We start from the raw sequence: 24,346 nt of genomic DNA, 5'->3' as shown, positions 1-24,346 counted from the left end.
TATAATAAATACTCCTGTGTTTTTGTATTAACTGTAAAAACAAAACAAAAAAAATTTTTTTTTGTTATCTCCTATGCGCGTAGGTGGATATTGTAGCCAAGAGATTAAGCTTTAATTTGATTGGTTCAAGATGTTGAAGGTCATGGAAATAACTTACACACACGCACACACATGTATATATATATATGTAGATGGTTTTTTATCCTAAATAAATTAAAAATTGATTGACGTAGATTGGTGTAGATCATCAATTGGAACACTTGAATCATTCGCAAAAGTTAAAACAGAGAAATACATATCTTATATATACACCACAGTATAATAATATACGACAAAACGTCCACATACAAATACTCATATTATTATTCTCATTAATTAATATTAACACCAATTAATATCAATTATCTTATTATCTAATAATAACAATAGTAACTATGTAAGTAATATGTTTCATTTTGTTTTGATAAGCATATATATATTTCAATAGTTTAGGTCATGATTCAATGGAAGCTGGACCACCATAGAAAACCTGGAAGCCACTGGACGGCCGTTTAGTCGTAGCATGGAACTCTTGGAGTTCTACTAAGAAAAAGTGACCAGTAAAGTTCAATCTGTTCAGTTGTAAGATAGTAACTCACTGATGACAATGATGGATGTGTCACTCAATTTTGTGGATTAGTTGAAATTAAACATTAACACCATTGGATGACTGCTTAGTGGTTAATCATGAGCGCGCGAGATTGATAGGTCCTGTGTTCGAATCTTGCGATGCGGAATCGTGGATGTGCACTGTTGAAGAATCTCACAATAGGACAAATCGGTCGTCCAGTGTTTTCAGGTTTTTCATGATAGTCTAGCTTTAATTGACTCATGCATTCAACTCTTATGATTACTATAATATCCTCGAAACCCTTTCTGATATATATATAAAGAAGGAACGAATTGAGTGAAGAAATTTCTTTTCAATTACTTTTTCATCATTGTTCTACACTAATATGTATATATATGAGTATGATTTACAATAATGAAATAATACTCATCGAAGGGTCCTTGGAATTTTTTATTAAACGGAATACACCCATTACTTTCTGGTTAGCGTTTTTTTAGCGAGTTAGTTTTCTACGGGATGGGGACGCTAACCCCATGCCCAACCCTCCTCCTTTATCCGGGCTTGGGACCAGCAGTAGCCCCCGGAGGGACTCCAGGCGGAGTTAATACACCCATTAAGACATTAAATAAGGTCGTTCGATGGGTACTTTATGCAAAAGAATTCAAGAACATTGTCCGGCGTGGCTAAAATGAGGAGGCAACGGCTCAATAAGAAGTTCTATAATCGAACACCTTGTGAACACAGATCATTCATTCAAGACAGACTCTGCGTTCAAAGTAATCTACAAGGTAAATATTCATCGACTAGATACGTTACGTAATAATTATATAATGACATATCGATTATAAATTAACATTGAGTAATTGGAAGAAAGTGGATTCATAATGATCAAAGTAATTATTCGAAAATCAAATAGTTGCTATGTTGCCATAGTAGTTATGTAAGAATCAAGAGACAAATGTTAAGGAATAAGTAAAACACACCAAAAAAATTCGTTCCATCTTTATTTACCAAATGTCATAATGAGGATGTTCACTTCAAATTGATATTTGATTCATTTAATGATGTAACACTTATATTTGACCTTTTTTGTGAGTGTACATTTATGGAAACAAGTACTGAATCGTTTCAAATTTGTTTTACATTTTAATACTTTAGCTAAATGGTCATAATTATTTTCTTTATTACTATATGCTTAAAAGTACTTAGTTACTAGTTGCATTGAATTATTGAATACATTCTAGTGTTTATGTGTTTCAAATCCTTATTTAGTGCAGATCGAATGCTATCGACCATGTTGCAATGTGGCCACCAGTCTAGGTGACTCGTCACTGCGTGTTACTATATTAATATTATATCCCTTTAAATATACAAAATAAATGATATATATATATATATATATATATATATATATTATTTATCCAGGAAATATATTGATTTCATACATATATAGTTCCTTTTATTATCTTAGAGTGAGCAAGAACAAAGATTGATGCAGATTAATAAATGAATTCATTTGATTTCGTTCTGTTCTCATCAACTGCTTACAATCTAAAATATTTGAAAATCAATGTTATTACAGATATTGACATACTTATACATAAGAGGGTGATTGAGGATGAATATAAGTGTATCATGATGTAGCGAAGATTCCCATAGAGTTCAATAAGGTTATAAAAATTTTGTTTGGAATAAACAATGTTTGAGAGGGAAATCTTCAAAACATTGAAATAGTGGTAACATTACCCCCCCCCACCCCTTTTAATCTATTATGTCATGCATTATTTCAACTCTTTCTGAAGTTTAAATTACATCATTGACATTTTTCATTAATGTCCTAATTGATCTTCCTTTATTACCATGATTCTATTTTCAGTTACTTGATTACATAATCATCTAATGTTTGTTAACTCCATGAGTTCTAATCACTAGTTCAATGTTTTAGAACTTTCCTTCTCAAACTTTATTTATCCGAAATAAACAATTTCTTATGACCATATTGAACTCTATTGAAATCTTCACTACATCATGATACATCTTTGATCACTCTCTTATGTATAAGTATGTTAATGATAAAGCAGCTGATGAGAACCGAACGAAATAAAATGAATTCCTACCATTCTGCACCAATCTTCATTCTTGCTCTCTTTAAAATATACTGATAGTTACAATTTATCCGGGCTAAAATACATCTGTTCATGTTTTTTTTTAAAAAAAAAAACAACTTGAAAACATGAGTTTTACAACCATTTTTTCCCATATCAACAAAGATGACACTATCGAGGCAATATACACATGATGCACATATGTCAATAACAGACTGATCAATTTCAATCCTAAACATCAATAGGAAGATATAAGTGAACAATAATACCAAGTGAATTAATTTTTCCATTAGTTTATTACACAACATTAATGAGCATATGCTGAGATTTAGAATTGTGTAAAAGTATACAACTTTGGGAATGTTGTATTTTTTTAATGTTAAGCTCTATCATCATTTCTTTAAATCACTAATTGATTGATAATAGATCTTATGATCGAATGAATAATAATAATTAATTGATTGATTTTGATTAAGACAATGAACAAAGTTGATCAACATTAGATTGACAACAAAGATTAAGTTTTTGATTGAGATCATGAATCGATTGATCTTGAACCATCATTGAAAACCTGAAAGCATTGAATGACTGTTTCGTCATATTGTGTGAGTCTAACATCAATCGATTCGTGATCTGAATCAAAAACTTAATAATCTCCGCAACCTCTATACTGATAATAATAATAATATAAACACATGAATGAAATATGTCAATGATGATAAGCACTTGCATCATGTCGAACTACTTCAATGGATTTTACTAACATCCATTCACTTTTCTAATCGAGTGTGATTGGGTTTGATTTATAAACCAGTTTCCTTTTTCATTTACCTCTACATTAAATAAAATAGCTACATATAAATTGATTGAAAGTAACTATTCTTTTTTTATGGGCAAGAATGTTCTGAGAATATGACATTTTGGTAGAGTATCATTTTCTGAGTTGTGAGATTTTCTCGGGAAGTTTTCAACATTTTTCTGGACAAAATCATCAACATAAAACTTTAAATAGAAGTAAGCTATCTGGATTGTCGTTTCACCTATGAATGACAATCTCTTCTGTTGATCTTGATCTTGATTGTATATTTGTTTAGTTAACATCATATTTAACCACACTGTGGACCTAATAGTTTTCTATAGTTGGTTGACTGAGTGATTGGGGGAACAGAAAACATCGAAAACTTCCATTTGTGTTACAATTCTTCTCCACCATAATAATGAATATATCTTCACCACTAGGAAGCCATGTATGTGAACGGGTAAATCCGAAATCATATCAACTTCAGGACCCCAAAATAACATCAATTTAACATAGTATGTTGGCAGAAAAATCAACAACATCCTCTGTATTCTAAATACGGTGTCACAATATCACAACAATGCCAGCTTGTTTAAAATATGTTTATCCCCCTCTAAATGCAAATCGTTGCTTCAGGAATGACCGGTGTCAATACAGCGCAGTAGTTCGTTCTGTTCTACCTTACGGCTGCAAAACGTGGTCATTAAAAGTAGAAGTAGGTTACTAGTATTTGATCACATATATCTAATAAATTTTGCTCGCATCTGCTGGGACCATCGGGTAAGTAATAATGAGGTTAGACGCAGGGTATTAGGAAGTGACGGTAAATCATTTGATGAGGTTGCGAATGTTCATAGGCTTAGATATTTGAACCAGGTGTCACGTATACCTGAACAACGATTTCCACGACACACAATGCTGACTAGTGTTGGGGATGATTGGAAGAAAGTTAGGGGGCGGCCAGAACAAAACATGTTATCAGTCCATGAAATCACGAACTTCTAGTCTGAGCCATGTTGGTAGATGCAGACTACTTGGTTGGGGTCCGCGTGATTGTCGTAATCAATGCTTGGAGACTCTTGTTGACATGGCACACAAACGATCACAATGGTGTAGGTGTATACACTCTCTATCTTCCCTTAAATACTGAGATGAAAATTGCTTCATATCTTTATTTCTACGAACTAATTCTTTCTTCCTGTACTATATCCTCATACGCAATCTTCCTTTTATACATTTCTAAGTGACTCCTTTTATGAATTCGATGTTCATCTTATTGTGCTAATGACGTATAGCAATGTAAACTGATGCATATATGTGCCTGGTCCCACGTTTTAACCGACTGGCTAAAAAGTTATGACTGAATTACTGATCAGAATCACCATTTAATGATAGTCTTCTATATAACTTCAATCATTACTTCAATCAATTTCATTATTCCAAATGAACCCATAACCATATTACATCTATACATAGTAGATCATTTATTAATTCTCTTTTAATCTACAGTACTTCTTTACTTTTTTATTCTTTATTAAATATTATTAACAGCTGATACTATCATTATAAATGCTTAATTATGTATAAGACGTAATATATATTCATAATGATTGGTATACAGTAACATTCTAACAAGTATTTGCATTATGTAGAATACCCTAGTAACTATACATAAAACGACTGATCACCTACCTGTTTCAATCTATATGTATCGGGAGATAGAAAACACAACAAGAAAGTTATCTACACCGACAAACACTTTTTAAACATGATGTTTATCAAATACTTCTTTATGTGCATATATATATATATAGTTTTGGATAATGTATATACCAACATATGTAACAATCGTTTCATAATCCACTATCTCATTCATGTCCTTTCTAATTATCTCTCAGTAACACTTATTATCATTGACATAAAATGGATTGTTTTGTAGTCATGGAGAACATAGGTGAGCACAACCAAATTATATTTAGCACAACTTTACAGAGTTACTTGCTAAAATAGAACAACCATACTATAATACTTAATTTGCAAAATGTCCAATAATTGTCTTGGAATTTATTGTTCTTGAATTTCTATACTAATTACTTTCTATTCCCATTCTTCCTTTCTTGATCTTCCCAATGTTCTGCAGCCAGACATTAAATTCCTGACTCGCGTTATATACTACTTATGTCAATATAAGTAGCACACACCACAGTTTCACTTCTTTTATAACATAGAATTAAGAATAATTCCAAAACTATTTACTTTTCCTCTATTCTAAACTATTATTTTCATTTGATACTCATTTATGGTATATTGATTCAAATCGGTTATCCACAAACTTCTCTAAAGAAACATTCTTGTAGAATGAACAGGAAAATAGTGACATGGATGGTCATTAAGAAACCTCTCTTCCTGAAGCTACAGTTCAACGGAGATATCGCCAGAAAGGAACGTTAAATGAGGCTAACCTCTGTCTATCGTCCTTCAACCGACCTACCTATGTTGATTCGTTAACTGAAGGATAAGTTACGTGATTTGGTGTCATGCATGAACTGCTCCTACGGAGAAAGCCATATTACATGTACAACCTAATAACTGAGCCAACGAGTTAATGAACACCTCGATTTGTGGTTAGGGAAGAGTATCGTCAAAACAATACACAACTCTATCCTATCACACTTGATTCATATCGTTCATGTGGTAGATAGAAATAGGTCATTTAGAGTGATTTGCTCTATTCCTACTAGTCCCCTTTAGCCACTTCTTACTTGTTTGTGTTCATAAGAAATTTGTGACACACTTGTCTGTTGATTGACCAAACTAGCCCCTAATCAATCAATGATTTATTTATTACTTTTCACCATTCTCTTCATTCGTTTGTTCTTCTTCACAACCCACTTCTCGAATATACGTTTCACTGTCCAATTATTTGAACACTTCTCATTACGTAATCTGATCACTTTCACTGAATGTTATTTCACTATCAATTTTCCAGCTTGTTCACCTACTTTTTACTTTAGTGAAACATGAATTCAAGTGTTTATCACAGGCTCATTAACTGCCTTGATTAGTTTAACATTTCCGTATCTGCGTATAAATTGTGTTGTATATTGGGGTAAATTTTGATGAGGATCTGATTGAAAGCAATAATGTTCGCTTACTTATATTGTTCTAATTTGACTAGACTGTGTTTTTTTCTATCCCACTTTGGACTAAGCAAGGTGACATATATTACTCATAAGTAGTGAACTAAAGTGTAGTATACAACAAACAAATAACATAATTATAGATATCCCAATGAATAGAAAAATTAGATTTTCTGACGTTTAATGATTCAGTGTAAGCCACTTCTTCAGAGTTACTTATTCGCTTACTAACCCTGACTTTTTTAGATGATCGTATATGTGTTAATTGCTTACCCTATTCATCATGTGTCTGCTGGATTTAATCGAGTTGGCTCATACGCCTTCTCGACCGCGCATCATTTTTGTTCGCTTTGCTTTCTTCTCTTCATTTTGACGCTTCTTATTCTGTCTGAATATACAAATGCCTGAAATGAATTCCTCCAACGCCAATTGTATTCGGCTTCTTATTACCGCCATCATACAACTGGGGTTAGCAAAGGTAATATACGAAGTTAAATGTAAAGTTACATTCATAACATATTCGTACGTTCAACTAAATTGCAGTCAGATTAGCCAGAACCACATGCTATCGTCTAATATGTCAATAATTAGAATAATTTGTTAGTCATTCTTACGCCAATGACCCTGACACGTAATTCTTGGCTATTATATCAATTTAGTAATTGAATCCATTAGTCAATTAAAGCTAGACCACCACAACAAACACGGAAGCACTAGACGACCGTTTCATCACAGTATGAAACCCTTCAGAAGTGCTCATTCACAATCCTGCCCCGCGAGATTAGAACCCAGGACCTATCAGCCGCGCGCACGAGCGCTTAACCACTAGACCACTGAGCCGGCCAGCATCCAACGGCGTTAATGTCTACCTTCAACCAACATTATCAATTGTGATCATTTGTTTTTGAACTTGTACATTTCTCATTTTTCATTTCCGTAATATTAATCATTTTGTTTTGAACGATATTTTCTTTGGATAGCTTTCATTAAGATTGATATTGTTTTACTTCATGCATTCGTGTCAATGAATTACCAATTTCTATACTGACTGAACTCAACACCTTTAAAAATATGATAGTTTAGGCTAATGAACATTTATTCTTAAGTTGTTTATAACCTCAAAGTTGACTAAGTTATTCACTGAAATACATTCAAAATCTTAAATGAATTAAATAACTACTTTATAACATAAGTATTTAGTGTTGATGAATTTGATAACAAGACAAAACAGCTTACCAATACCGGTGAGACTACAAATTATGGACGACCTTTGAGGAACGCTAAAGTGACCTTGAGAGTGTACACCTAATACGTGGGACCAAATGAGGGTAATAAACCAGTGTGATGAATTAGAATTATGACTTACAGTTGATGATTGAGATTAAGAATTAGACTTAGGGTTTTCATCATGAACTGACATCAACTATGATGTCAAGACTCTATTTAACCAAGATGGATGCGTGAATTTCGCATCAAAATTCAAGATCTGTTATCTTGTAGTATCGGTTATTATGTTAAGCCCATATACCTTATTCTAGCTTTCGGACAGGCTAATCTATTCATTCTACTCTAGTCCCATTTTGACCTTGTTAATGATTCGCTTATCAATCTTGACTGTTTTTATATGGGTGTATTATGTGTGTTCCCTTATTATCCTATTCATCAAATATATGTAACTTATTTTTGTGTAACTATAATTATTGATTAACGCTTGGTTAAAGGGAAGTTGGCTTACCCGCCTTCTCCACTGAGCATTGTTTCGCTTTGCTCTATTCCATTCACTTTATATACAAAATATATGTATTCAAAGTCCACTCTCATTATTTGACTCATTTAATTCCATTATTTATTGACACGATTTAAGTCGATGATTATATACGAGGATAGGCTATATATACATATCGGCAGCAATCATTCAATAACAATCATTCATATGATCTAATTGGAGTCAAATCTCGGGCCAATAAAGTAGTGTGCCATTTCGACAACATCGTCCGATCTAAATGACAACTAAAATCTTATATTTGATTGGTTCATTCATAAACTATAATCTCAATAGATTCTTCAAATAAGATCAATCTATAATGAATAAAAACCAACAAATTACACATTAATCCTCATAAATCTCTATCAGTTAATTTCCAATAACAAAAATTAACTTTATTTAAATTTATACTACTAATATCATAATAATTAGTAGTAATAAGAATGAGTATGCCTATGGAAACTCTATTTACTATTCTCTTCTTTTATAAATAAATAAATCAAAAGAAATTAGTAGTATATTTATTAAAACTAAAAAAACTAAATAAATAAACTAATCCATTCATTTCATTAGAAGTTTTTTTTCTTTTCTTTTTTCTTTTAATTTTTTTTCTCTTTTTTTCTCCCTTTTTTGAAAATCTTGATCCTTTGAATAAATCATTCATCTTATATAAAAATTGATCCATCTCCTCTCCTTAATACTTTGAATTCATATAGAGAAATGTATAATATTAACTAAGTGTTAGTTATATAAGTAATAAGCAACTTGTATGTGTGTTTATGATGAATGTATTACTGATAATATATACTACTTAAATATAAACTATTCAGTAGATGATTTCTTTTCTTTTCCTTTGTTTATATCTCATTTCAAATCCATCATGATTATGAAATATCTTTGAATAATAATAATAATAAAAGACAGAAAATGACCATTTCTATGTTGTCCACTAATAATGTTTATGCATTTTAGTTAGAAATAAGAACCCCTCCCCCCCAAAAAAAAAAAGAAAGAAACCTAGGAAAATCGATGAGACTATAATTTATGGACGATCTTTGAGGGACGCTAAAGTGACTTTGAGAGTGTCTACCTACTTATTAGGGCTAAATGAGGGTTATAAACCAGTTTGAAGAATAAGGATTATAATTTATAGTTGATGGTAACGGTTAGGATTTAGATTCAAGGTTGTTTTTTTTTCTATCATGAATTGACGTCAACTATAATGACAAAACTTTATTTAGCCAACTGGCTGAATGAATTTTATGCCGAAATTCAAAACCTGTTATTGTAAATCTGATTGATTCGTCTATAAATTATAGTCTGGCCTGTTATATCCGAGTGAAGATTTAATCATGAGTAACTTCTGAGACATATGAATTGACTAATATTATCTATACGTTCTTATGGTATAGCTATTCAATAATTAGATTATGTATATTTATATTCCCCTTGTTATAAGCTTTATTTTGACCTCTATATTATTATTGTACGATTTACTGTTCTTATGTTCAGTTTATTGACTACTGTCTCCCACGTTCACAGTCACTTTTTGGCTTTATTGTGTACAAATTTTATTTCCTATTTTACGGTGCGTTGCGGCATGCTTGTTTGACATATAAACCCAGTATGTCTGAAATAAACGATTCGATTTGATTCGATTCGATTCGCATATTGTTGATCTGGACTCAAATGGACGGGCTAGGCGGATATCGGATCAATAAGGACGCTAGGCTGCCCATACCGGTCGAACGTCATTGGTTTGGCACAGTGCTAAGATTGTATAAGTCGTATTTTGATTGATGGATAAATCACGTGATAGAAAGCCGGATATAAAGTCATAACATCGCCAGAAAATCTTTCGATTATTTGATTGATTTTTCTAAATTTTCAGATCAAAATGTGTTTCCTTGACATAATTGTTACGATTAGGTTACTGTGCTTTATTAGAAGTTGGTTTTGAAATTTCTTCATTGCTTATCTTATAAAATAAAATTATATATAGATTCCAGCCAATAATGAATTTAAATTTATTTCTCATTTAATGAAGAGGGATTCACAATTGATTGATTACTGATTGGTGATCAATGCCATGTATGCCAAGTCTTTTCTAGTGCAGATCGAATCCTATAGACCAAATTGTAATAAGGCTACAAGTTTAGGTGACTCGACTATGTTGAGATAAGATGGTGAAAAACCTGGACTACCTCCAACCACATTAGCACAGAGATGCAGTTTTCGATCCAAATCCCGTAGTGGTGGAGGTGGTAAGAGTATAAGCAGTAATCGGAAAGATTAGGGTTGGAAGATATTATTTAAAGATTATAATCCAGTAAAATAAATTTGGAAAGAGAAAAAGAAAACGGATATCAAGAATTCAGAAGATTAGAATTTGGGAGAACACAAAGAGTGTATGCACCTGCGCCATTATAAACGATTTTCAGCCATGTCATTCAAGATCTCTAACCATTGTTTACTATCATCTCGTGGATCCCAACCAGGTAGTCTATACCTACCAACATGGCTCACTCAGCCCACTTGTCAATGACTTCATGGATTTGTGCCATGTTTTGGTCTGGTCGCCCCTAGCTTTCTTCCTACCTACTCCTATACCTCTGAACATCGTACATCGGATCAGTCGTTGGTTGGTCATACGTAACACATGGGCCAGCCATCTCAACTGATGAAGTTTCCCTACTTCATCAATTGATTTGCCATCCTTACCTAGTACCCGTTTCCTAACAACTGCATTACTTACTCGATGGTCCCATGATATACGAGCAATGTTTCGAAGGCACCTATGATCAAATACTAGTAATCCACGGATATCTTCTACTCTTACCGACCATGTTTCACTGCCATAAATTAGGATGGAACGAATTGTTGTGCAGTAAACACGTCCTTTGTTTCATAGACAGATCAGCATAGTGATAACTAATCAAAAAGTATTTCATAAACAATAATCTAAATAGATTTCTATGTTATATATCCATCGAATTGTTATTGTTATTGTATATTTATTTTAAAGATGACTTAATCGACTGAACTTTAAGAAGAATAAAATTAGATTTAAAAAAGTAAATTACAATTGAATTGATTTCACTTCATTGTACTTCATTTGATAAACTTTACTTATATTCATATTAGATACTATTAAACATGAAAGAAAGTTATCAAAGAAGATGTTCATTAAATCACCTTTCTTTTTTCCAAAATATTTTTATTTTGATCAACTTTGTTGTTATTATTGTCCAAGAGGATAATAAGGATGATGATGATGATGATGATGATGATGAGGAGGAGGAGGAGGAGGAGAAGGATCATGATGTTTATGTAAAGATTGATATTAAGTTAGAATATTGTTTTATGTGTTTACTTTCTCATTTGTTTTCTTCTTTTTCTTCTTTTTTCTTTCTTTCTTTCTTTTTCTTCCTTCTTTTGTATAAATGTGTAAGTAATATGTATTGATGATTAGATCTAGTTGGATCATTGAAATTCAAGTTATCCATTATATCAATGAATGATATTGTAAAAGGATTAAAGGTGATTTTAAAAAATCCCAACAATTTTCTCTTCAGTTATTAAGTTCATTGCTTTAGTATGATTTATCAAAACTGATTATTTTAAATAGTTGAATTCTACAAGACATAATCAAATGATGATATTTTCAATGATAAAGCTAAATTTTAATGGAATTTTGTGTTTTTGAACTGAATGGTTTAGTCATGGAGCTATCTGAAGTTTGTGCTGATGATGTCGGTCAGATGAATGATGAAACCTCCATGATCAAATTATCCAGCTCAAAGAACAAAACTTCATCAAAATCATCCACTTGAACTATAAATCTTCTCCACCATTTCATAAAGTTAAATCCTATTGTTTAGATACTCTAAAGAGTATCCGTTTTGTTTTATACTTATAATTATCCTTGATAACTTTAGACTGTTTCTAAATAATAAAAAGTCATTAATGAGAACATAGAATTTCTTGATAAAATATGTGAATCATACATTGAATAGTTCATTTGCAAATTGTAGCTTGGGAAGAATGAATAGATTGATCCGTTCACAGGCTAGAATAACCTTTGTGGACTCGACATTGTACCAACCCCTACTAGCTAATTGCGATTAGATAAGCTCAGCTCCACATAATGGACTGACTTCAGTTAGACAATCACTGAAATTCAGAAAGTATTTCACAGTTATTTCGTGTTAATATGAAACTATTTAGTAGTAGTAGTAGTAGTAGTAGTAGTAGTAGTAGTAGTAGTAGTAGTAGTAGTAGTAGTGTGTATCCTCGACTCCACCAGTGGTCCAACAGAGGATCTTCAGTCTTCGTGACGATCAAGTGACAGTTAGAACAATAATTAATATTTCTATTTCCAATCAACTCACAGTATTACGGTACCATCACTGATTTTCACTGAGATATTTTTCTGCGTAACACCTTCTATATAACCATGTTACTACTGCCTGTTGTCAGTTTGTGCTGTTTCTCAGTAACGGTTTATGTCTGGGTACATATCAATAAGTTGGTTTTGAAAACAATTGTCAGTCTGATATCACCTCACGATCAGTATTGTTTACATAATCTTGATGACCATAGAGCATACAATCGTCATCAAATTGTGAAACTGTGCTACTCTATAGTATACATATATGTGGCTGTGATAATTTCCAAATAATTTGTTAATGCATCAATAGTGTAAGTGTGTAATGAATGACAGAACATGTAGAGACAGCCAATGTATTGAAAAGTAGAATCTCTTGGTAGAATATGAGAATCAGACATTGAATAATTCATTTGCACATCTCCATCATTTGTCCTACATAATCTGTATGATTCTTTCTATTTGCCATTATTCTATTTAACTTGATCTTCATAGCCTTTATTTGCCATGGGTTGTACATCTAATTAGTGTTACATACTACTTGTGTCTGTTAATATAACTAGTATACACCACAGTAGTTCTTTAGTTTCAATCTATTAAGAGGATCAATTTTTATGAAATATCAATTGTATTTTGTACATTATTGTCAAATTTCAATTTGTCTACAAGAATCCAATAACATTTCATCACTTATATATTCAACCTTTAAGTTAAAGCTCCCTTCACCTTGTTTCAACCTTCTATCAGACACATTTTAATGCAGCATCTTAGAAATATTGCTCATATTTGGTGGGATCACCCGGTAAGGAATAGTGAGGTTACATTCAATGTATTAAAGAATAATGGTAAATGAATTGGTGAGGTTGTGAATCTTCACTAATTGAGATGTTTGCACCACGTGTCACGTATACCTGAACACCGATTACCACGACACACATTGCCGCTTAGTATTGGGGTTGGTTGGAAGAAAGTTAGGTGTGGCCAAACCAAAACGTGGCATCAGTGCTTGAAGTCACTAACTTCTAGTCTGAGCCATGTTGGTAGATGTAAACTACTTCGTTGGAGTCCTCGCGACTATCGTTACCAATTTTTGAAGGCTGTGGGTAACATGACTTAGAACCGATCACAATGACATGGGTGTATATACTCCTTTGTCTTCCCTCAAACCGTAAGATTGAAATTGCTTTTTATTTTTTTCTTTCCACGAACTGATTCTTTCTTCCTGTATTATATCCTTAAACGTAATCTTCCTTTTATACATTTCTATCATGAAAGTGACTACTTCTATGAATCTGGTGTTCATCATGTTGTGCTAATGTAGTGTGACAACGTGAACTGCTGCATATATATGTGCCTGTTCTTACATTGTACCTGACTGACTAACTGATTAATTGATTATGTAACAAAACTAATAATATTTCATACGTTTAGGGGGTTGTGGAGATTGTTAAGTTTACTGATTGAAATCATGAGTCAATTGAAGCTAGACCACCACCTCGCATCCCGCAGGATCATGGATGCGCACTGCCACTGAGGAGTCCCATAATAGGACGAAACGGCCGTCCAGTGCTTCCACGTTTTCCATAGTGGTCTAGCTTCAATTAACTCATGATTTCAATCAATATTTCACAAATTGTATTACTTTTCTTGATTCAGTTATTTATAATCTATTATTATTAATTTGATGAAATCCAACTAAAGCTTATTTTATACCTTTTCTCTTCTTATCAATTTTCTTTTCATTGACCCATTACTTTTATTTTTTTCTTTTAAAAAATAAAACTTCTCATCTTTTTCTCTTCATTCTTCTCATCCGTTTATTATTCTCGTTATTATTTTGCTTTTCTTTTTCTTTTCTTTTTTTTAATGGTTGTTACACTGATATTTCTCTTCATTTATTACTTCTATTTTCTATTAAAAATAATGAAAAATAATAATAATTCACTATTTAGGTCATAGAGTTGCTTGCTCGCTTGCTTGCTTGCTCGTTTGTTTGTTTGTTTGCTTGTTTTTCTCTACTTTATCGAGTTTTGCTTTTTCCCCCTCTCTCTCTCCCTCGAAATTAATAATTTTAAATAAAAATCTAAATTGTTGTTGTTGCTGTCGTTGTTGTTGTTGTTGTTGTTGTTGCTAGGTTGATCATTATTTTAATTCACACAATTCATACATATACTACTCATAATCATCATCATTAGTTTAGTAAAAAGAGAGGGGGGATAAAGGAAGAATTGAGACAATGTACAAAAGATAAAGTAAGGGCGTCATGGAGATATAAAGATTGGAGGGGGAGGGGAATTTATTTTTTTGTTGAAAATGTTTAATTCAAAACAAACAACAATATTGACAAACAATTTTATAATTGGTTTCATGTTTACAAGTTTTGATCTTCTCATTTGTTAATATTATTCCTATTTAAATGAATGATCTGTTTATGACATTGAAGCTAGAACTTACTAGAGAACGGGCATCTTTCGTTTCCATGTGCAACTTGTCATTTGTATACAGTTACATCACAAAAAATCATACCTCATTGATAAGCGCATACTCAATTGTATAGAAGTTTCGGAAAACACTAAGAAATCTTATCAAATGCTTGGAATTATGATAGAGGAATTGAAACAAGGGAAACAGTTTTTTTTAAGCAAATTAAGTGCTTCATTGAAAAGCAAAGACGGTTGTGATGATACTCAAATCTGAAACCAACCTTTTATCTTGACAATAATATGAAATATATGGAGTTTCTTGTTCTTTCCGACTGATGATTTTTTGTATCACAAGGGATTTTGTAGAGATTTTAGTAGTTTCAATAGTTGGAATCATGAATCAATTGAAGCTAGACAACGACGGAAAAACTGGAAGCACTGGACTGACTTCAAGCGGCATTTCCTAGAGTTCTAGTGAGAAGCCGTATCCAGTGGAGTTCAACCAAATCTGTTGTGAGATAATAACTCACTGAAGACACTGGTGGATGTGTCGCTCAATTACGTGGATTAGTTGAAGTTAGACATTAACACAGTTGGATGCCGGCTTAGTGATCTAATGGTTAAGCGCTCGCGAGCGAAACTCCAATGTCCTGGGTTCGGATCTCGCAGGGGGAGGCAGGATCGTGGATGCCCACTGTTCAGGAGTCTCATACTAAGACGAAACGGCCGTCTAGTTCTTCCAGATGTTTTTTTAGTCTAAATAGTTTTTATATAACAAAATTTATAATCTGTTCCATCAAACACTTGAGTCTGAAATGAAAATCGCTTAAAATTATATAACTTCGAGGGAGCTGAAGATTCTAATTTTTACAAAATTCCAAAGGTACATTGAACAATATAAACGGTTAGAAGCAAGTGTATTATCATAACTGTTGAGTACTATGAAGGGATTAATATCGACGTTTCTCAAATTTTGTAACATAATAATCTAATGACATCAGCTTGAGTATGTATTATCCAAGCTACGTATAAATTTACAACAAATAAAATACTCATGATTTTCTGAGTGAATTAAAGTTTCTTCTTTACAATAACCTACTGATTAGACACTGTTAAGCTACTCATGAATTTACAAACAACAACAAAGTAGGCGTATACAATTCTTTATCCGATTATCAATAACCTTAATTTAAAATTTACCACATCAGTCATAATTCTTTTTAACCTTCAAATGCGCTGGTACGGTCAACGGTGAGGAGAGTCAACTCTCCCTCTCGAAATGCTTTCATATGGCCACGTGCACACAACCACTGACAGGGAAGTCCTACTCACTACCTTCTCACGGCTAGAGTGTAGTTTACAATATTGAGATGACGAAAAGTGAATGTTCGGAGCTTTAACCCGGTTGGTAGATACGGACGAACCACCTAGGAGAGTTGGAAAACCCTGACTCCAAACCTATGGTGTGCATGGGCTCCAGGATCCTGAAGGAATAAATAGCATATGAACCAATTGTTGGTCACCAGCTACCATGGGACTGCATCTCCTGACGCTTGTGAATTAGATCCTTAGGTTGAAGGCCTGGGGCGAGGGTGGCCTTCTAAGGTAACCCTAGCTTCGCTTTGGGCATCCGGATAGTTTCATAATCCACACACATCTATCAAGTCACTTGTATAGCACATATGTATTCAGTACCCCTTTATATCAGCATTTATGTGTTCAAATAAAATAAATAATGATAAACAGTTTAATAATACATTAATTAAACAAACAATAAGGATTAATATGATCTGCCTAGATCAATGATTGTATGAAGTATACGTATTCAAAAATGCATTGTCGTATTTGACTAATTTAATTCCGTTATTCACTATCGCGAGTTAAACCAATAATATTATACGAGGATTGATGATATGTATATTATCAATAACAATCAATCATATGATGTAACTGGAATCAGACCCAAGGCCAATAAAGTGGTGATCCCATCGGCAACATCGTCCGATCTAATTGACGTCAGAATGAAAGGTCATAAACGTTTCTCATCCTGCTGACTATGAATTGATGGAAAATGGAATTTTCGATGTTTGGTGATTTACCATAGATTGCAAGTTTAGATAATGTATGAGTTTGAGGAAATTGCTGGATTTCATTGAATTCATGTACCCATCTGAGTTAAACCACTACTGAAAACCTGGATGCGCTGAACGGTTATTTTATCCAAGTATTGGACTCCTTAGCTGTGCCCATCGACGACACTACACATGGGGATGCAATCCACTATCTTCGAACTGGTGTGAGAAGGTTTAGCCTTCACACTACCGAACCAGAATCCAGCAGTGTTCATGATTTCAGTGAATTCCAACAATTTCCACAACCTTAAACTGAAAATGATCATATGCTCACTAGTGATTGGCTTTGAGAGGTGATTCTTGAAGTTCTAGTGCGAAGCCATGACTAGTGGTATTCAACTATGTCGGTTAAAGACAATGGAAGATAATCGCACAATATCGTGGATTGATTGAACTTAGACATTAACACCGTCGGATACTAATTCAATAGTCTAAAGGTTAAGCATTCATACACCAGATCAAAGATACGGGATTTGATCCCCATGTAGTGTCGTCAACAGACACTGCTGATGAGTCTATTACTCAGACGAAACAATCGTCCATTACATCCAGGTGTTTTTTCTCCAATAGGTGTCTAATTGAAATCAGTTCATGATTTTAATTCAGTTCAAATGACTTCTTTCTTTTTAAATATATTCTATAATAGACTAATAATAACTCATTTGATATAAAAGAAATATTCTTCATTGAATCATTAAATTTCAAACACTTTCTATACGAGCCTACAAAGCGTTATATTCTGTTTTGGTTGTTTGTTTGTTGTTGTTGCTAGAAAGGTTACCAACTTGTTTCATTTTCTTTTCTCTCTTTTTCTTCTTTTTCTTCTTCATTGTATCTATGTAGGTCAATTCTGTCAGCTTAATAATTTATTTACTTATTTATATAATGAATTAAATGAATATAATCAGTGATATTACTATTATTCACCTTAAATTTCTTTTTTTCTTTTCTTATTTTATAAATAAATGAACTGCAATAATTGTAAATGAAATATTCATCCCTTTTTTTGAGAATCAGTATTAGAAGTTATCTAATTCAATTCTATTAATATTAGAAAATATCAGCAATATTATTATTATTATTATTATTCATCTTTATAGTTAACGAATTCATAAATGACTAAAACTATGAAAAGTAATCCTTAGAATGATGAGTTATAACTATATTTTTGGAAGTTGGGTGACATGGGATCGAATCTGCCAGGGAGAACCAGTTCCCTCAAGATTACAGGTACACCTTGGTGACGAGTGCTAAGTAGCACGAAACCTGGGTCCAAGGTTTCCTGTCGACTACCTCTAACCACTATCTATTAGAAGTATATTTGAAATACAAACTATTGAATTGTGACTAGTTTCAAGAGGTCTTTCATGGAGTTCTAGTGAAAAAACAGTGATCAGTGAAGTTTAACCAGATCTGTTGTGAGATCGTAACTGACTGATGATAATGGTGAACATTAACATTGTCCGTTGAATGCCGACCGGCTCAATGGTCTAGTGGTTAAGCGTTCGAGCGAGAGACTGATAGGTCCTGTGTTCAAATCTCGCGAGGGGGGTCGTCATCATGGATGCGCACTGCTGAAGAGTCCTATAATAGAACGAAACGGCCGTCTAGTACTTTCAGGTTCTCCATAGTGGTCTCACTTCAATTGACTCATGATCTCAACTATTAAAATTACTCTAATATCCACAAAACCCTTTCCGATATTATTGTATCATAACTGAGGTTTAAAGGCTTAAATTCCATTCCCTAGATGTTTTTAATTTCATATTACTAAAAAATGCTAAACTGAAACAAAGCAACTAGCCATTGCTTCATTCATCACGCTTTTCTCTCTCTCTCTCTCTTTGCACTATAAGAACTAAATCAAGGAATTGAATATTTTCTCATGAATAAAGTTCATTATCGATTCAATATATTCAGTTTTTAAGTGTCCATCAACGACGGGCGTAAGTAAGTAAGTTAGTTGTTTAAGTGGTGGTCATTGAATAAAAAGACACTTTGTGTAATACTTATGAACCATTTAACTAAATAATAAAAAATAATGATGTTAATTAATTCGAATTTCAATTTTAACTAATCTTATTTAAATAATTGTCCATTACTTACTACTATTGAAATTATTGTATCTTGATTATTTGTATCGGTATACAGGTTGCCAGGGGCATTGACCTCTTGATCTGTAATGGAAAAGAACAGTATCGATCTTTTTTTTAATGCTATACATATCACTATAATAATCATGAGTAAATATAATTAATTTAGAATTAATGTATTTGCTAAGCAACTCAAAAAGATACCGTATGCATAATTGTCTATTGAATGATCTATGATGCTTGGTTGTTTTGTTGTGTGTATGTGTATATGTATGTTTAATTACATTGGGTGTGTTGGCTATCTATAAGGTTTATGAATTAAGTATTAAGGTCTCATTTAGTTGACCTATTCATTCTTTTATACTTTTGTTGTTGTTGTTGTTGTTGTTGCAAATTAACCCGTGAAAACTCAAAAGCTAATTTGCATTTCTTATTGGACTAGTATTATTATGATTATGATTAATAATAGTACGAGTTACATTATTTTTATCATTATTACTTACTTACTTACTCCTGTTACCCACAATGGAGCATAGGTCACCGACCAGCATTCTCCAATCCACTCTGTCCTAGACCTTCTTTTCTAATTCTGTCGAATTGTTGTTCATTCTTCTCATGTCTATCTCCTCTTATCCTTTGGCCTTGGGGATTTCAAGTGAGGGTATATCTTGTGACACAGTCAGGTGCTTTCCTCAATGTGTGTCCTATTCACTTCTAGCGCTTCTTCCTTATCATTATAATGTTGTTTTATTGTTTATTTTAACATTTTAAAGGCAAACAAATTATCCCTTGAATGTTGATAATGTTAGTCACTAATTTACTTTTGTCCATCGAACTTTTACTATTTTGGTGTTGGTTTTTTCTATAAAAAAATTTCCCATATTGTGAATTATAACAACATATAGATTTTCAACATCTTAATGAAACAGATTACATAAATAAACCTTAAAATGGATAAATACACATTTATGGCCATTATATTGATAATACTTTCACTACTATTAATCAGAACAGTGAAAAAGAGGAACTCTGAAAGTAATTCAACAATATACAATTACCAATCACATTTCACACAAGTCTTGTTAAACAAGAAAGTGGTTCTATCAGTAGAAGTGTGTGTATGGAGAAAGTTCTTCATCAAACAAACATACACATTCCTTCAGTCCTGAACTCATTCATTATTAGAGAAACCTACTTTGATGTATGGCAAATAGAGTTAGGAAGATATGCTAAGACGACACTACAAACAACGAACTAAAACTCATCCATAGTATATTGATTCAAATCGATTATCCACAAATTTCTCTGAAGAACCATTCTTGTAGAATGAACAGGAAAATAGTGACATGGATGGTCATTAAGAAACCTCTCTTCCTGAAGCTACAATTCAACGGAGATATCGCCTGAAGGGAACATTAAGTGAAGCTAACCTCTGTCTATCGTCCTCCAACCGACCTACCTATGTTGATTCGTTAACTGAAGGATAAGTTACGTGATTTGGTGTCATGCATGAACTGCTCCTACGGAGAAAGCCATATTACATGTACAACCTAATAACTGAGCCAACGAGTTAATGAACACCTCGATTTGTGGTTAGGGAAGAGTATCGTCAAAACAATACACAACTCTATCCTATCACACTTGATTCATATCGTTCATGTGGTAGATAGATTTAGGTCATTTAGAGTGATTTGTTCTATTCCTACTAGTCCTCTTTGGCCACTTCTTACTTATCTCTTACACATGACACAAACTATAGGAATTTGAGTTAACAATCCAAATGTTTGTGTTCATAAGAAATTTGTGACACACTTGTCTGTTGATTGACCAAACTAGCCCCTAATCAATCAATGATTTATTTATTACTTTTCACCATTCTCTTCGTTCGTTTATTCTTCTTCACAACCCACTTCTCGAATATACGTTTCACTGTCCAATTATTTGAACACTTCTCATTACGTAATCTGATCACTTTCACTGAATGTTATTTCACTATCAATTTTCCAGCTTGTTCACCTACTTTTTACTTTAGTGAAACATGAATTCAAGTGTTTATCACAGGCTCATTAACTGCCTTGATTAGTTTAACATTTTCGTATCTGCGTATAAATTGTATTGTATATTGGGGTAAATTTTGATGAGGATCTGATTGAAAGCAATAATGTTCGCTTACTTATATTGTTCTGCTTTGGTGTTATTAAGTTCCCTGAGTTAAATGGTATGATTGTGGAGCTTTTGTTGTCGTCTGACAAAACATTATGAACGTTAAGTTTGTATAGAATTGAGGATTTTGATTATTTCACAAGCATTGGGTCTATTTTCCCTAGTCGCCTTGTTTTACATTTGTTATATTCTTCTATGTTTTAATGCCTATTGACTTCTGAATGCATTTCAGCTTCAATATTTAGGCTAAGAGCATTCATGGTTCTAGTTATAATATATTCATTTACTGATAGTTTAGACTTATTGTTTATTGGCTAAATGAACTACCTGACTCCGCTTTATCTCGTAGTTCAGGCAAATGTAGAACCTACTACGCATTGGTTAAGATCTTAGCGGAATAAAGATATGCTCTAATATAGTCTTTTTAAAATCTTATTTACTACCTTGATTACTTCTAACATGTATCATAGGTGAAAAACTGTTGACGTCTATTTATTAACGTAAAGTCTAATGATGGCTAGTTCAATAATGTAGTCTCTTCAGCCAGAACCAAGACTTATTCGAGGTCTTGAATAAACCATCGAAATCCCAATGTTTTAATGTCATTATAGTCATTGCTGTTGCGGTGTATGCTACTTATTTTAACAGACATTAACAGTATGTAACACCAATTTGGTGTGAAAACCCTGACAGCAAAAGACTATGATGGTCGACTTGAAGAAAACAGAAACGGAATTGTGACTTGAAAGAATCATATATAATGTAAAGAGAAAGTCATGGAAATTTGCAAACGAAGTATTCAGTGCATAATTCTCACATTTTACCAAAATATTGTGTAATTTTACATTAGAAATATATTGGTTGTCCCCACCTGTACTCTCGTTCATTACACTGCGATTAGAAACATTGTCACCAGACCATTTGAGAAGAACCCGAACATGTTTATTAATGTAGAGTGTCACTTCTTCTATATCTGGCGGTGTCGTCGCGGTTACGTATGCATCGACTCTGTCGAGTAAGCAGTCTTACTGCTTATGATTGACAATTGGGAGCCTCTGCAATTCCTCTGTATCATTGCGTATACTTTGAAACAGAAACCAGCGCAATCCTAACGACAGTTAGTAGGAACATGAAAGATTAGGGCAATGAAGATTTACTCGTCCCCCAAAAATTCATCCGAAAATCATATCTACATTAGACTAAAATACAGTTATTATCGTACTAATTTTTACAAATAATATCATAGTTAGAGGAACATACATAGATTTACTGTAAAACACACTCACTAAATCTATATCATATGAATCGATACAGGGGATATAATATGTTACACTGATCAATAGTTAACACATCATATCGAATATAGTTTACACATAATCAATACAAAAATGATTGACCTCTTCACGTCACACTGCCTTAAAAGGAAAAACAAATGACTTGGTACAAAAAAAAAAATTCACCTTAATAACATCATCTTTTTATCTCATTATATCAAGTTTAGACTGGGAGAAAATCTAGTTGTTAAGCTTCCTATAGATTGTCTCTAACTAACCGACATTAAATCAAAGGGAGATTCAATGTGAAATCATTTAAATTAACGACCACATTGCAACCTAATGACATATAACAGGATGAATTGCATGTATATATATGCATTCCATTCTAGTTGCATACACGTACTAGCAGTATCAACCTATACTTCATAACCTATGTTACAACATAACTAATATAAACTATGAGGATCAGGTAAAATTGATAAATATCTGTAAATCTCCAGGCATAAAATACAATGATAAGTAATCAAAATCTCCTCTATTATATGTAGGTACATAGTGTCAAGTAAGTGTTGACAAATATAGAAATTTAATTTAGCACAAATTCTTAATAACCATATCAAATTATAAGTTTGAATTTGTATAAATGAGACTCTAGATTACTAAAGTAGATGATCTTTGTCGAATGACTGCCCCCAAATGCCCTAGTACGGCCGAGAGTGGAGAGAGTCCGCTCTCCTTCTCGAAATGCTCTCACATGGCCACGTGCATACCAACCACTGACAGGGAAGTCCTACTCACTGCCTTCTCGTGGTGGGGGTATTGTTTACCGAATTGAGAGGACGAAAAGTGAATATCTGGCACTCTAACCGGGTTGGTGGACATGGAGAGTCCGCCTAGGGGAGTTGGAAAACCCTGATTCTAAAGCAGTAGTGTCCATAGGCTCCAGGAACCTGGAGGAACAAATAGCGTATGGACCAATCGTTGGTCACGGGCTACCATGGGACTGCATCTCCTTACGATGCTCCACTGCCTTGTGGGTCAGACCTTTAGGTCGAAGACTCCGAGTGTGGCCGCCTAATAAAACCACCTGCTTCGGTTTGGGCACCCGGACAGTATCACAGCTCTCACACATATCAAATGAGATTTGTGTGGCGCATAAATAAATTGTCAAATGATTGGAGGCCTACTCGAGTTAGATGGGAATGGTGTGATGAACCAGCTAATTTCGAAGTCACGCTTCACAGTCAGCATCTAACATGGATTACCCCTTTGATGTATCAAAGTACTATGACTACTTTGAAGACCGTATAACACAAAGGACGTTACTACGGAAATATATTAGTAAGAATGAGTACAGAGAAGATAGTGAGACCACCATCGCATGTGCCAGTCCATGGCATATGATTAACTGATGCACATTGATTGTCCTTGACTTTGACGAGGATTGATGAT

At 33.3% G+C, this 24,346-nt stretch overlaps 1 protein-coding gene across 2 annotated transcripts in view; it reads left to right on the top strand.

Moving 5' to 3' along the window:
• Window positions 1–210: 210 nt before the first annotated feature.
• MS3_00002434 (uncharacterized protein) overlaps window positions 211–24,346 on the top strand; it is a gene marked incomplete at its 3' end in the record, with an annotated part of 45,572 nt that continues 21,436 nt past the window's right edge. Inside the window, exon 1 of one of the 2 annotated variants that reach the window (XM_051210020.1) lies at window positions 211–436. Coding sequence is in view for 1 of the 2 variants with exons in the window: in XM_035732434.2 (XP_035587450.1) it covers window positions 11,576–11,766 (191 nt within the window). Of the gene's footprint in view, window positions 437–9,056; window positions 11,767–24,346 lie in introns of those variants that run through there. The other variant, XM_035732434.2, reaches the window with a different exon arrangement.

Source organism: Schistosoma haematobium, chromosome 1, assembly GCF_000699445.3.
Source record: "Schistosoma haematobium chromosome 1, whole genome shotgun sequence".
Lineage (NCBI taxonomy): Eukaryota > Metazoa > Platyhelminthes > Trematoda > Strigeidida > Schistosomatidae > Schistosoma > Schistosoma haematobium.
The sequence above is the reverse complement of the archived record's forward strand: the minus strand, read 5'-3'. Positions and strand labels throughout refer to the sequence as shown.